The sequence below is a fragment of the Elephas maximus genome, chromosome 11 (genome assembly GCF_024166365.1).
Source record: "Elephas maximus indicus isolate mEleMax1 chromosome 11, mEleMax1 primary haplotype, whole genome shotgun sequence".
NCBI lineage: Eukaryota > Metazoa > Chordata > Mammalia > Proboscidea > Elephantidae > Elephas > Elephas maximus.
In genome coordinates this window covers 113474434-113489957 of record NC_064829.1, presented here as the reverse complement: position 1 = coordinate 113489957, position 15524 = coordinate 113474434, and the positions used below count along the sequence as shown (strand labels likewise).

At 50.0% G+C, this 15524-nt stretch overlaps 1 protein-coding gene across 7 annotated transcripts in view; it reads left to right on the top strand.

Annotated features, from left to right (window-relative positions):
- The window catches only part of SIPA1L3 (signal induced proliferation associated 1 like 3), a 292300-nt gene that overhangs the window by 201419 nt on the left and 75357 nt on the right, over positions 1–15524 (top strand). For all 7 annotated transcript variants that reach the window (XM_049901371.1, XM_049901365.1, XM_049901368.1 and 4 more), the window contains 2 exons: positions 1607–2183; positions 10580–10854. In XM_049901371.1, coding sequence (XP_049757328.1) covers positions 1607–2183; positions 10580–10854 — 852 coding nt within the window. The remainder of the gene's footprint in view (positions 1–1606; positions 2184–10579; positions 10855–15524) is intronic.

Sequence of the window (15524 nt, the reverse complement as noted above, 5' to 3'; positions counted from 1 at the left end):
CAAAACCCGTGCAAGCAATACAGTGCATTTGGGTTTCACGGGATATTTTTCGATCAAGAATAAAACATCATCCTCCAGTAGAGAGAGAAACAGTAGGTCTCTCTTTACACTGTACTCACACAGGTGGGGGTTTGGGTAGAGCAGGAATATGGTGCACTTCAAGAAACCCTTGGTAAATTTACCGCTCAGTCATTTACATCAACTCATCTGGTTTTCAGTTGTGGTTATGTTAACAACGTAACTCACAGTGTTTCCGCAGAGCCTTTAAGCTTCTCTCCACAAGGGTCACCTTCCCCTGGCCACGGTGAGTGCTCTGCAGATGCCTTAGGCTTTCTGCTGCTTTCAGACATTGTCTGCCCTACAGCCACTGAGTCTCAGCTCCATTTGGTCATTAGAATGTCAAATCCAAGATAGTAATGAAATCTCCAAGCTTGATTCATCAGCCAGTCCTCTCCTCACTCCTGTCTCGTGACTGTCCCACCTGGAAGCCTGCGGTGGACGAGGGGGCGCGTGGACCCTCTCTGTTTCTCCACCACGCACTTCTTCTCCCAGCCTTGCTTGCTGCCAGTTGCTGACACATCCAGGGCCGGCACGTAGAGAGGAAGAGTGGGAAGGAAGCAGGGATGTGTCACTTGGACCGTGGCTGTCTGTGTTCTGTGGGCTTTTGAGGGACTCCCTGCCCAGCCCCAGATCTCACAGGCAGGAGGAGACCCCAGCCAACCCCTGCTGTGAGGGCCACCTAGGAGATCCCTACTGGGGAGGAAGAGAGGGGAGAGGATGGGACTTGCCATTCAGCTTTCTCCGCAGATTTCCACCCGACAAGACCCTCCCTCTGTCTGTGGTTTGCCTAGTGGGTGAGAAGGCTCACATGGGTGAGGGGAGCAGGCTTTAGATCCTTTCCTTTCTACGTTTTTACTCAGTTGCTGTCTGATTTCCATCATGTTGGCATCTTGGTCAAAACTGAAGCAGGAAGCATCCCTAGATTCTAACTTCCTGTAATAATGAATTTTTAAAACAATCTTGGTTGAAATGGTTAACAGTGTTACACAAGTATTCAAGACAGCTAAATCACGTAAATGTTCCCCATCAGTGGCGCATCCCTACAACAGCGCTACGTAACAAACCGTCCTAAAACTCAGTGGCTCCCGGACGTGCTCGTTTCTGGCTCACCCCTCTGTAGGTCAGCTGGGGCGGGCTGGGCTGAGCTGCAGACCACAGGTCGGGCCAGCCTGCTCCATGCGACTCTCATCCTTCTGGGCCCAGTATGTGCCAACAGAGGTGGACAGAAGGAATGAATTTTTGCCACTCTACAGTTTAATCTACCACACAATCTGTATGTTTCAAAAAGAAGAGCTAAAGTTGAGCAATGCTGGGAGAATGACTTGGATATCATTGTGTGTTCCACTACCCGCTGTGTAGGAGGTAAAAATAGATGCGCCCTAAAACTTACTGACGTTTCAAATCGAGTTAGCTGGTAGCTTACTAACTGGACACAGACAGGCTTCCATTCTCAGAAAGGAAACTCCTATTTCTGGTCATGTATTTTATGTCTGAAGAGAGTCAAATGCTTTTCTTTCTGCCATCTAAATGATTTCTCCCTCCTCAGTATGGCTGTGACCCGATCCAAAGATGCCCCTCCTTTCGGCCCCCCCATCCCCAGTGGAACCACATTCCGCAAATCCGATGTCTTCAGAGACTTCTTGCTGGCCAAGGTGATCAACGCTGAGAACGCCGCGCACAAATCTGACAAGTTTCACACCATGGCCACCAGGACCCGCCAGGAGTACCTCAAGGACCTGGCTGAGAACTGTGTCTCCAACACGCCCATCGATTCCTCTGGCAAGTTCAACCTCATCTCCCTGACCTCCAAGAAGAAGGAGAAAACAAAAGCACGGGCAGGCGCTGAGCAGCACAGTGCTGGAGCCATTGCCTGGAGGGTGGCAGCTCAGGACTACGCCCAGGGGGTGGCAATCGACTGCATTTTGGGAATTTCAAACGAGTTTGTGGTGCTCCTGGACCTACGCACCAAGGAGGTGGTGTTTAATTGCTACTGCGGGGATGTCATCGGCTGGACCCCAGATTCCACAACGCTCAAAATCTTCTACGGGCGAGGGGACCACATCTTCCTCCAGGCCACAGAGGGCTCTGAGGATGACATAAAGGAAATCGTCCAGAGGCTGAAGGTAAGGGAGGGAGCTTGGCAATGGTGTCTCGGTTCATATGGTTTGGCAGAGGCCTTAGGAACCACTGAAATACCTCCACTAGCCTGGTCAGTTGGGCTAAAACACTCTTTGGCCCCAAGAGAATCAGAATTGTCACTTACACACTATGGGGCTGGTGGGCCCTGCATCCTGGATTCCTCCTGGGGAAGGTTTGGGTCAGGGATGCGAGGTTCTCCGTGTCTTCACCTGGGAAGAATAGAAGATACTAACTCTAGATAGTGACAGAAAGTCTAAGTTTAAACTTACGTTAAAAAGGTGAGGATGCTGGATAAACAAGATGCGGCACGTACATCCAATGGAATATTATTCAGTCTTAAAGAGAAACAGAGTTCTGATACATGCTACCACCTGGATGAACTTTGAAAACATTTTGCTAAATGGAATAAACCAGACACAAATGGACAAATATTTTATGATTCCATACATGCAGAATATCTACGATAGGAAAATGTATAGAGATAAAAGTGAACTAGTGATTATCAGGGGCTGGGAGTTAAAAAAAATAATAATAAGAGGAATTAAAATAGAATGAAAAGCTTCCAGACCAGTAAAGAATAGGGCATAGTTAGGTGGAGAAATAAGTATAAGCATGATAAAAGTAAAAAAAACATCAAATTAGATGGCAGGAGTAAGTTCCACGTTAGTAATTACAACAAATGTGAATGGCTTAACTTCCCCTGTTGAAGATAAAGACTCACAGTTTGGATAAAGTGCTGGTGGACAGTTTGGGCTCAGACTTTTGGCCAGACCAAGGGTGGCAGATTGGTTTCAAGACAGATGGCAACACAGCTGGTAATGGCTGCCTGAAGCTTGGGACTGAGAAGTACTCAGGTCCTATCTGAGCTCCACAAAAAAGAATGCTATGGTCAGTGATCGACCCTGCAGTAAATTTAGCAGAGTGGCGTATCACGTGCAAGCTGAATACAGAGGCAGTGTAACATGGTAGCTAAGGCCACAGGTTCCAGAGTCAGAAGGCCTGGCTTCAGCTCCCAGCTCTGCCACTTACCAACTGTGTGACCTTGAGCAAGTTACTTAAGCTCTGCGTGACTCAGTTTTCGCATCTAAACAATGGGAACAATAATCATCCTACCTCCTTGTGCCTGTTTTGAGGATTGGGTGAGTTTTGTTGCCCCATCAAGCTTGCCTGACTTAGTGGGCTGAGATCTCCAGGGGCCGCCATAGCTGGTGGCTGTCCTTGACTGTTCTGGGTCTTCGCACTTCTCATTAAAGCTCAGGTTGGATTGGTAAAGCACTGCCTTCAGTTTCCCTGACTCTAAGATTCATGCCCATCCCCCAGGGCCTTCCCTCTGCCCCTATAGGCCTTCGGTCAAATGGCAGTGAGGCCTCACTGTCTAAAATTGCAACAGCCCCCTCCCCCCCGCCCCATGGCCCCTGAGCATATTCCACCCACTTCTCCTCCCTTACTGCTTCCAATAGCTAGTGTTTAGATTGCCCGCTAAGATGTGAAGCCTGGGAAGCAGGACCATCGTCTGTTTCGCTCACTTGGTTCTTCATATGCCTACATCAGGCCTGGCACATAGTAAGTGTTCGGTAGATGCTAGTTAGCTGGTTGGTTGATTGAACAAGTTTATGGAACCCTTTTTCTGTGCTAAACCTTTTACATCATGATCTCCGTCCTCACACCCACCCCACCAAGGGTAAAATAATAAGGTACTGTTTTATTCCCATTTGACCAATGAGGAAATTGAGGCTCAGAGAGGTGGGATTACTCACTTAGGGTTACACAGCCAGTAGGTGGCAGAACCAAGGTCTGAATCTAGGTTTTTCTGGTTCCAAAGCCTATTTGTGCCCAAACTGGAGACTGGTATCTAACTGCTTACTCAGTGTCTATCCTCAAGTAGCTAACAAAAATTTTTAAAAAACCAAACCTGTTGCCATCAAGTCGATTCCGACCCACAGCGACCCTATAGGACAGAGTAGAACTGCCCCATAGGGTTTCTAAGGAGCGGACCGTGCCACCAGGACTAACAGGCCCTGTGACTTAACAAGTCCAAGAGCAGACGCCTGTTCCTCCCCAACCCTCCCAGAGCTTCCTCATCTCAGTAGAGGACAGCTCCGTCATGCATTTCATCTGTTAGGTCAAAAGCCTCAGCACCGTCCTAGGCTCCCTCCCCTCCCACACTCACGCCCAGTCTGTCGGCCAGCCCTGCCCACGCCGCCTTCGGTAGGGGGATTCCAGCTGCTTCTCCCGGTAGGGGCCGAGCCCCTTGTCTCCTCCAGACGGTTGCAGCAGCCTCTGCCTTGCCTGCAGTCTTGCTTCCATGGTCTGTTCTCCACCTGGCAGTCAGGAATCTCATCACATCACTGCTCTGCTTAAAACCCTCGGCTCACCGTAGGGAGAAGCCAAGCCCTACACTGCCCCGAGTCCCTGCAGGACTTGCTCCCTGATGACCGATGACCGCTTTCACCTCATCTGCCCGCACTCACTCGGCTCAATGCTGTCTGCACGTGCTCGGGGGGCTTCCCACCTCGGGGCCTCTTTATTTCCTGTGCTCTCTTTCTGGCATGCCCATCCCCCAGGGCCTTCCCTCTGCCCCTATAGGCCTTCGGTCAAATGGCAGTAAGGCCTCACTGTCTAAAATTGCAACAGCCCCCTCCCCCCCGCCCCATGGCCCCTGAGCATATTCCACCCACTTCTCCTCCCTTACTGCTTCCAAACATGCATTTCTGTATCTGTCTACTGCAGCGCCCTCAGCACCTCGCCAGCGTCCAGCATGCAGTGGACACTCGGTGAACATTTATTGAATGAGGGGACACATGCCTGCTGTACTGCAGTGATGACCAGTGAACATTTATGGAGGGCTAACAGTATCAGGGAGACCCAGTGGCGCAGTGGTTAAGAACTCAGCTGCTAACCAAAAGGTTGGCAGTTCAAATCCACCAGTCACTCCTTGGAAGCCCTATGGGACAGTTGTATTCTGTCCTGTAGGGTCGCTGTGAGTCAGAATTGAGTTGACGACGTTGAGCTTGGTTTTTTGATTTGGGACTGTGTCAACCCTACTTGGCACTCTGTGTGGCTTTGCATTTCATCCTCACAAAAACTCCATGGGGAGGTGTCATTATCATCCCCACTGCCCAGATGAGGAAACTGAGGCCCAGAGAGGTGAAGTGACTTCCCGGGGCCCAAAGTTAGTTAAGTGATCTGGTTCTTCTAAAATACAAGGCTGTGCTATTGGTGTTTTCAGGTGCCATCAAGTCAGTTCCAACTTATAGCAACCCTGTGTACAACAGAACGAAACACCGCCCTGTCCTGTGCCATCCTCACAGCCATTGCTGTGTTTGAGCCCATTGTTATAGCCACCGTGTAAGTCCATCTTGTTGAAGGTCTTCCTCTTTTTCACTGACCCTCTCCTTTACCAAGCATGATGTCCTTCTCCAGGGACTGGTCCCTCCTAATAACATGCCCAAAGTATGTGAGATGAAGTCTCGCCATCCTTGCTTCTAAGGAGCGTTCTGGTTGTACTTCTTCCAAGACAGACTTGTTCATTCTTCTGGCAGTCCTTGGTATATTCAATATTCTTCGTCATCACCATAATTTAAAGTCATCAATTCTTCTTTGGTCTTCTTTATTCTCTGTCCAGCTTTCACATGTGTATGAGATAATTGGAGATACCGTGGCTTGGTTCAGGCACATCTTAGTCCTTAAAGCGACATTTTTGCTTTTCAACACTTTGGCAGCAGGTTTGGCCAACGCAATACATCATTTTTTGACTGCTGCTTCCATGGGCATTGGTTGTGGATCATGGTAGAATGAAATTGTTGACAACTTCAACCTTTTCTCCCTTTATCATGACCTTGTTTATTGGTCCAGTTGTGAGGATTTTTGTTTCCTTTCTGTTGACATGTAATCCATACTGAAGGCTGTCATCTTTGACCTTCGTCAGTAAGTGCTTCAAGTCCTCTTCGCTTTGAGCAAGCAAGGCTGTGTTACCTGCATATGCAGGTTGTTAGTCTTTCTCCAGTCCTGATGCTGCATCCTTGTATAGGTATGGTGAAAGGATACAACCCTGACGCACAACTTCCCCGATTTTAAACCACTCAGTATCCCCTTGTTCTGTCTGAATGACTGCCTCTTGGTCTATGTACAGGCTCCTCGTGAGCACAGTTAAGTGTTCTCGAATTCCCATTCTTCGAAATGTTATCCATAATTTGTTATGATCCGCACAGTCAAATGACTTTGTATAGTCAGTAAAAAACAGGTAAACACATCTTTCTGGTGTTCTCTGCTTTCAGCCAGGATCCATCTGACATCAGCAATGGTATTCCTAATTCCATGCCCTCTTCTGAATTTGGCTTGACTTTCTGGCAGCTCCCTGTCAATGTACTGCTGCAACTGTTTTTGAATTTAGAAAAATTTTACTTGCGTGTGATATTAAAGATATTATTTGATAATTTCCGTGTTCTGTTGGATCACCTTTCTTTGGAGTGGGCACAAATTTGAATCTCTTCCAGTCGGTTGGCCAGGTAGCTGTCTTCCAAGTTTCTTGGCATAGACGAGTGAGCACTTCCAGCATTGCATCTGTTTGTTGAAACATCTGAACTGATACTCCATCAACCCCTGGAGCTTTGTTTTTCCCCAGTGCGTTCAGTACAGCTTGGACTTCTTTCAGTACCATCAGTTCTTGATCATATGCTACCTCTTGAAATGGTTGAACATCAACCAGTTCTTTTTGGTATAGTGACTCTGTGTATTCCTTCCATCTTCTTTTGATGTTTCCTGCGTTGTTCAGTATTTTGCCCATAGAATCTTTCAATATTGGAACTCCAGGCTTGAATTATTTTTTCAGTTCTTTCAGATTGAGAAATGGCTGAGCGTGTTCTTCTCTTGTGGTTTTCTAACTCGAGGTTTTTGCACATTTCATTATAACACTTTACTTTGTCTTTTCAAGCCGTCCTTTGAAATCTTCTGTTCAGCTCTTTTGCTTCACCATTTCTTCCATTTGCTTTAGCTGCTGTACATTCAGGAGCAAGCTTCAGAGTCTCCTCTGGCATCCGTTTTGGCCTTTTCTTTCTTTTCTGTCTTCTTAACAACCTCTTGCTTTCTTCAAGTGTGATTTCCTTGATGTCATCCTACAGTTTGTCTGGTTTGCAGTCGTGAGTGTGCAGTGCATCAAATCTGTTCTTGAGGTGGTCTCTAAATTCAGGTGGGATATACTCAAGGTCATATTTTGGCTCTTGTGGACTCATTTTAATTTTCTTCAGCTTCACCTTGAATTTGCATATGAGCTACCTCCCAAGATTGCAGTACCGGCTTGGTTTCTCAAGTAGTGGCTGTGCCAGGCAGAGTGCCAGGTTCATGCTTTGCCCACATCCTCTCTGCCAGTCTGTCCCATGCCATCCCAGGGCCTTCTGTTGGTGTGGTACTTTCGGAGCGTGTTTCCACAAGCCCCCCACACAGTCTCAACGCACCAAAACTCACTGAAGAACCAGCCGGCCAGGAACTAATGGCATAAGCCATCTCCTGTAAAAGGGACAAGCCCATCTTAAGCCACTCATGACAATCCCTCTTCTCTTTGAAGTCCTCGGTGTGAGAATTCCATACCCTGCCCTGGCAGAGCTGGGATGCCGACCCAGACGGTCTGACCCCACCACCCCAGCCACCCTAAACAAACCCATCGCTTCTCTCTGAAGTCCTCAGTGTGAGAATTCTATATCCTCCCCTGCAGAGCCGGGATGCTGACCCAGGCAGTCTGACTTCACCACCCCAGCCACCCTAAACAAACCCATTGCTTCATTTGTTAATATGACAGGTTTTACAGTGTTCCTTTCTTGGGCCGGCAGTGCCATGCTGGGGCATAGTAGGGTCCTTGGTGGGCCCAGGCCCTGCCCTCGAGGGGGCACCCATCTGAAACAGGTATTGAACAAGGAATTGCAAGTGCAGAGAGGTTAAAATGGGAGTGTCGGGGATCCCAGGAGAACCTGTCACAGGGACAGGTTGCCTACAACCCCCAAATGTATTTTTAAAGGTGTGTTTTTTTCATTAGTTGCCAAAGCTTAACGCGCAGAGGATTTCATGTGAATCTGCTACAGGGGACCCTCATTTGCAGACAGCAGCAGTCCACTAAAGCAGGGTGAGCGGTGCCCCCTTAGGTGGGGCACAGGTGCACCACTTGGGGGGTGCTGCTGTGTTACATGGCAGGGGCATCACTGCAGGATCAGGTCCAGAGCTGTGCATCACCTTCAGTGTTTGGTCCCAAAAGGTACCCCGCATGCCGTGTGTCCTTTCTGGAACCTTGTAGAAATCAGGAGTGCTTCTCCTCTCTGGCTGCAGCGGCTTTACTTCTTTACAGAAGCAGAGGGAAGGAAGCGAGCCACAAAGGGCACACGTACGTGATCCCATTTATGCGCGGTGTCCAGAACACGCAAAGCCATAGGGACAGGAAGCAGACGGTGGTTGCCAGGGCCTGGGGGAGGAGGGAAGGAGAAATGACTGCCTGATGGGCACGGGATCTCCTTTTGGGGTGATGAGAATGTTCTGGAACTAGATAGTGGTGATGGTTGTACAATGTTGTGACTGTGCCACTGGACTGTACACTTTAAAATGGTAGAATTTGTGTTGTGTCGGTTTTACCATAATTTGAAAAAACCAAAAACACAGGGATCTGAAAGGTCAGGACTCAGAGAGAGAGCAACCGGCGGGTTCCTCTCCTGTCTCTGTTCTCTATCCAAAACACTCCAAAGCAGCTGTAGTAGGTAGCTACAGACTGAGCTGCTAAAATGGACTGAAAAATCCAATGGCTGAAATAAGATGGGAGTTAATTTTTCTTTGGCATTCCCAGGTAGCATACCTGATTAAGCCCTGAGTACTAACTGAAGGGTTGGCAGTTCAAACCCCCCCAGAAGGGCCTCAGAAGAAAGGCCTGGCAGTCTGCCTCCATGGGGTACAGCCTTGGAAACCCTGTGCAGCGGTTCTGTCTGCGCACCTGGGTTTGCCGTGACAGCAGCTGGTTGGGTCTGGTTTGGGGGCTTATCTGCTTTTAATCAGCGCTGGTCAAGGCAGGCAGGGACAGCTCAGGAATCGTGGTTCCCTCCATGTTGCTGCTCCTCCGTCCCCTCCTTTTCCTCAGGTAATTGTGCTTATCTGTGTCACTCCCCTGTCCACATTCTTGCCTACGGGGAGGGGAAAAGAGTGAGTGTGGAGCAATTTTAAGAATGGGATGTGGAAGTTCTGTTACCTCCGCTCATATCCCATCAGCCAACACCTAGTCAGATGTCCGCACCCAGCTGCTGGGGAAGCCGAGGAACGTGGTCCCTAACTGTGTGGCCACGTGCCCCTCAGAACGCTGTTTTAGGACGGGGGCCTTATTACTAAAAGGAAGAAGGGGAGAACGGAGAACGGAAGATAGGAGATTTGTGTACATGTTTCGGGCGTGTGTAAATGTGTGCCTGTATAGTCTGATGTGTGAGACAGGACTTGATGTAACTTGCTTAATATCCATAGCTTGTTACTTTAACCTTTTTATCCCTCAAGAAAAGAGATGCCACTGATAGCGTCCTGAGGGACACGAGGTTGTTCAGCGGGTCTTCATATCTTATGGTAATACATAATACATCATGTCCCACAAATGAAGGTAGTGGTAATTGGCCCGGCATGGTCTGCTCAGCTCCATGTTGGAGGAAGGGCTGAGGAGGAGATGGGAAGGGGCTCATGCCTCTGAGAACGGTGCCCTGAAGTAAAAGAATATGGCTGCAGCCCCCAGGCTAGAAACGAGACCAGTGTTGCTGGCCTGTTGCTTCTTCCTCTTACTTTGGTTAGTTATTGAGTCAGTCAGGAGACAGCGTCAGTGGCCCAGAACAACAGAGCTTTATTCCTTGCTCACTACATGCCCATTCAGGGTTCAGCCTGGAGCTTCACTTTGCATTATCTGAACTCTGGGATACCACATGACCAAATAACCACTATCTGGAGTATTGCCGGTCACCATGGCAGAGGAAAAGGGCAATTAAAAGCCCCAGTCCAGATGACACACTGATTCCACTCACAACTCATGGCCTAAAGCAAGTCCCACAGCCCCAGCCAACCACAAGGGGGCCCAAAGGTACAGCCCCACACCTGGCGGGAAGGAAGGAGGCAGGGATGTTGGAGAACACAACCTGTGGCTGCCTGGTCTCTAAGGCGTGAGGCCTGTAGTTGCACAGCCGTGTTTACTCTTTGGAAATAGGAATGTGGGCTGGGAATCGGCAGGCCTTCACCCTCCTGCTCATCAGGCACCACCTGGGAGGGCAGGTGAGCATCGGCCGGGGCTTTGTCCTCTGCTGGGGGACTCTGACCAGGGCCTTCCAGAAGATCTGACCTAGAACAGCCTCTGAAGCCAGGTCCTGCCTCTTGCCTGCAGGTGATGACCAACGGCTGGGAGACAGTGGACATGACGCTGCGGCGGAATGGGCTCGGGCAGCTGGGCTTCCACGTGAAGTACGACGGGACCGTGGCCGAGGTGGAGGACTATGGGTTTGCCTGGCAGGCCGGCCTCCGGCAAGGCAGCCGGCTGGTGGAGATCTGCAAGGTGGCCGTGGTCACACTCACCCACGACCAGATGATCGACCTGCTGCGCACCTCTGTCACCGTGAAGGTGGTCATCATCCCGCCTTTCGACGACGGCACGCCCCGGAGGTAAGGGCACCCTCCCTGCCAGGCAGGAACTGTGGAGGTTGGCAGCTCCCAGCATGCCGGCCTGAGGCCTCAGAGACACTGTCACGTGAGGCCAGAGTAGAGGGAGAGAGGAGCCATTTCTCGGCAGGGACAGTGACGATGGGCCGGGGGTGGGAGCGAACCTCTGAGCGCTTGTTGTGTCAGTTACTGGTTTAAGCTCTTCATGTGTGTATTGTCCCGAGAGCCCCATGAGGTGGGTGTCCTCTTGTTTGCTTTCTAGATGAAGCACATAGAGCACGCTCACTTCACCCATTCGCTCAGCACACATTAAGTCCCTACTGTTTGCAAGCTCCATTCAGAGTGCTGGGGGCACAACAATGAACAAAGTAAAAAGTTCCTGCTGTCTGGGGTTTGTGCCCTAGAGGGGGCGGGGACCATGAATATGGAGAAGCAGAATATAGCTCCAGGCCTGATGAGTTCTAAGAAGGGTAAAGAGGAGGGCTGGAGCTGGATGGGGGGCGCTGCTGTCCCCGTGGCCAAAGAAGAGCGTATGGGCTTCTGGGCCCGTGGCCTGTAGACAGGGACTGGCCAGGGCGGAGCCGCAGGGAGCCAGTATGGCCAGAGCCAAGTGACAGGGCGAGAGGTGGGAGAAAAGGACAGAGGCGGTTTGTGTGGGGCTGCGTGAACCACCGTGAGGAGCTTATGTTTTATTGTAAGAGCAGCGGGAAGCCGGTGGAAGGTCGGATTCTTCGGTTCGGTTTCGCTTCTTTAATAGAAAGTTTCAAACATAATGAAAGGATATTGAACCCCCAGTTTCAACACTCACCAGTACGTGGCCACTGTTTGGTTTTGTGTTTTAATCATTACCACCACTGCCTCGGATTATCTGAAGCAGTTCCAGAACTTGGAATGTATTGTTGCACAGTAAAGACCTTTTTTTATTTTTTAAACTATAACTGAAAGGGGGCCAAAAAATTTTAGGCGTAAACAATGATTTTGTGACATGAACTATCCGACCTGTGTTTAACTTCTCCTTACTCTTCTTTTTTCCCTGCAATTTATTTTGGGAAAACAGTCAGGTCCCTTGTCCTTTAGGGTTCTCACTTTTGAGTTGGGTGGATTATATCCCCATGACGTCCTTTAGGAGCCCTGGTGGCACAGAAGTTAAGAGCTCAGCTGCTAACCGAAAGGTTGGCGGTTCAAATCCATCAGCCGTTCCTTGGAAACCCTACGGGACAGTTCTGCTCTTTCCTGTCGGGTCACTATGAGTCAGAATTGACAGCAACAGGGTTGGTTTTTGTTTTCTGTTTTGTTTTTATGTCCTTTAACCTGTTCCCCTAGCATGTGTGTTTCTCATAAACTGGTAATTCAGCATAGAAGCTTGACCAGAGTCCTAGTCCGCGTCCATCAGGAGGTGCCGCATGTCTGGTTGTCCTCTGAGCGATGCGGAGGGCAGTGAGAGTGCAGACGATGACAGCCTGACCCATCACTGGGAAGTTCCTCCTCAGCTTTTCACCTCACGGTTTGCGTGGCCATTTGTGATTATCGCCTAGATCCATTATTTCATTACGGGTCACAGAGCGGTGGTGGTCTCAGTCTTTCTGTCATCCCTTCTGCGTTTATTGGCTGGAGTTCTTTTAAAAAGAACTTTCCTTCCTAACTATTTGGTTAGCCTGAGATATCATTTGTACAGGGAAGGCAAGGTAAATGCAGTTTTCAAGTAGTGAGTTGATACCCTAGTGACTTCCAGAGATGACCAATGCGAGAAAGAGAGCGTGTGTGTGTGTGTGTGTTGTGTGTGTGTTGTTTGTGTTGTGTGTGTTGTGTGTCATTACATTCCAAGCCCAGGGAACCCAACCGCACAGAGGACAGTAAAGGCCTTAACCTCCTTGGAGCTAAGGAGCCAGTCAGGGGAGACAAACAAATAAGCCAACAACAAATAAGATTACTTCAGATAGCACACACCGGAGGCAATAGAGCATAGTGGGGAAGTCAGGCTCTGTGGTGAGATTGTGGAGGTTCAAGTCCCAGTTCTTCCCCTTATTGACTGTGCCCTGACGAAGTGGCTTTACCACTTGTGCCTCAGTTTCTTCATCTGTAAAACGGGGGAAACAGTAGACCCTTTCTTCAAAGGTGGTTGTGAGGCTGAAGAGGTAAGACTTGCAAATCACATAATTAGTGCGGGGCTTATAGGGACACTTTAGAAATGTTAGCTATTAGACAGTGGGTGTGAGGAAAATGAAGGACATGACCTGACGTTGGACAAGGTGGTCAGGGAAGGCCAGAGCAGGAGCCGAAAGAGCGCCTTATAGGTAGAGAGCAGCCATCATAAAGGCTCTGAGGTGAGAACGAAGGCCCTAAACCTAGCCATGGACCAGAAAGGGGGTCTGTGTGGCTGGAGCAGAGGGAGCCAAAGGGAAGGTATGAGACGAGGTGACGTTGAGTGACGACAGCGAGGCCAGACGTCACTGACCTTGCAACAGAGCTGGTGTGACCCCCATTTTACAGATGAGAAAACTGAGGCCCAGAACAGACAAGCCCCTTGTGCAGAGAGCTGTACAGTCAGTAAGTGGCAGATCAAAACTCAGATCCAGGTTTACCCAGCTCCACTGTATCCTGCTGCTGTGGGCACGTGAGCTGTGCTTGCTTCATCCCCACCTTCCTGAGTCCTGTTTGCCCTGGGCTTGGCGGCAGTTCTGAGTAGACCTGACGCTGAAGCCCCCACCCACCTCTCCAGGTCCTTCCACCTCGGGGCTCTAGTGAAACCCCAGGCGTTACCTTCTCCAGCCCCTCCTTTGCCTCCTCCACTCCTGCCCAAGCCGAGGCCCAGCCACGCCCACCCAGGTCTCTGCAGGGGCAAGTCCAGCAGTAGGTAACCCAGAGGCAAGATCCCAGCACTTGGCTCCCAAGGCCAGGACACAGCCTGTTCTGCCTTGCTCGCACACACGCTCACACTCACATGTGCGATGGCCTGTTGGTGACACTGCGAACCTTAAGCAGTGTGAGAGAGGCCAGGAAGGCGTCCCCAGCCGCACAGGTAGGGACCAGCTAAAGCAAAAGGAAAAGTCTGCCGCTCCCTGCTCCAGCTTAGGAAGCCAAGGCTGAGGAGGGTGTGACCAGAGGGATGAGTTTCGCTGGTGTTTTGGAGCAAGTAGATCATCCTGTTCTGCTTACAAGACCATTTACAAGGCGGGCTGCCAAAACAGGACCTCTTGTTGGCTGGGGTGGGGGAAGGAGAGGGGTGGGTAATGGGCTTTTGTTATTCTTCAAATGGCAGCTCCCTGAGCTGCCCTCATTTGCAGAGCTGATGACTCCACACTCTGGGCTCCCTCCAGCCTCTCTCTGCAGCCCTGGCCACCTGGCTCAGATGTCACAATAAGCTCTGAGGTGACACACATGGGGGGGCAGGGGTGCTGTCTCCCTAGGATCCAGCTCTTGGCGACCTGCATTCTGACTGCGTGGCCTTGCCTTGCCTTGCCCGACACTGAGTGGAGCACCAGAGCATCACCCCCGCCCCGGCCTCTGGGCCACGTGGCTGGGCCAGCTAGCAGGAGGGCTTTACAGAGCCTCTTACTAAGATGTGTCGTCGTGACCTTGGGCACTTGCACAGGTCAGGAGGGATGGATGCTCCCCTCTCGCTGTCCCTGTAGCTGCCTGGTCGGGAAGGCAATTCTCAGATGTTTCCTTCCCATTTCGTTAGACCCACGGCCTCTGCTCTGGTCTGGGGCTTGGAACTTCCTCCCTGAGAAGGAAATCGAAACCCCATAAGTAAGTGAGTAGAAGAGATAAGAAAGGAGGCCCCCATGGCCCTCGGGATCAAAGAAAGGAAACTCATTACTGTTGAGTCAATTCCGACTCATAGCAACCCTATAGCACAGAGTAGAACTGCGCCATAGGGTTTCCAAGGAGTAGCCTGGTGGATTTGAGCTGCCAGCCTGTTGGTGAGCAGACGTAGTTCTTAACCATTGCATTACCAGGGCTCCACCAAGGAAAGGAAGGCAGCACGGAGAAGTGGCCTGAGGGCTTGGGGCGTTGCCTCACGTAGGCCACAGTGGTGCAACAGAGCATCCAGGGCAGCAATGTTGCCAGAGGGAAAAGTCTAGAAAAAACCTAAACCTTCACCCACGGGGAACAGGCTGTAAGTTACAGGTCATCCTCGTGATGGGATAGTCACCAGCTATTAAAAGAGATGAAGGTAAATCTGTTTGTGCTAAGAGGAAACAGTGGGAAATACCGTTAATTGGAGGGAAAAAAGCAAGATTGCTATACAGGGGTATAGTGTGCTATTCTTTTTATTGCTATTTTAAACACTGCTTCTCTGCACAGGATGTTTCTGAAAGAATATATGGAAACTGGAATCCATGGTTGCTTCTTGTGGGTGAGATGGGAGGGGCATGGGTACGGAAGGTTGATTTCTCACTTGATGCCCTTTTATATACTTCAATCTTTAAAAACAATTTAAAAAAACTAAATAAACAAAGGTGGGACTCCCCAAACTTCAGTGTGTATCAGAATTATCAGCTTGATAGAATGGAAAGTCCTGGGCCTGTCTCCAGGGTGGAGACTCTGCCTCAGAGGACCTGGGCGGGACCCAGGAATTTGCATTTCTGTATGAGGACTCAAAAGGTGGCTCAGATGCTGGTGTTTGTCGGACCACAGGGAAGGATGGAGAGGAGGAGCCGGAAGGACTT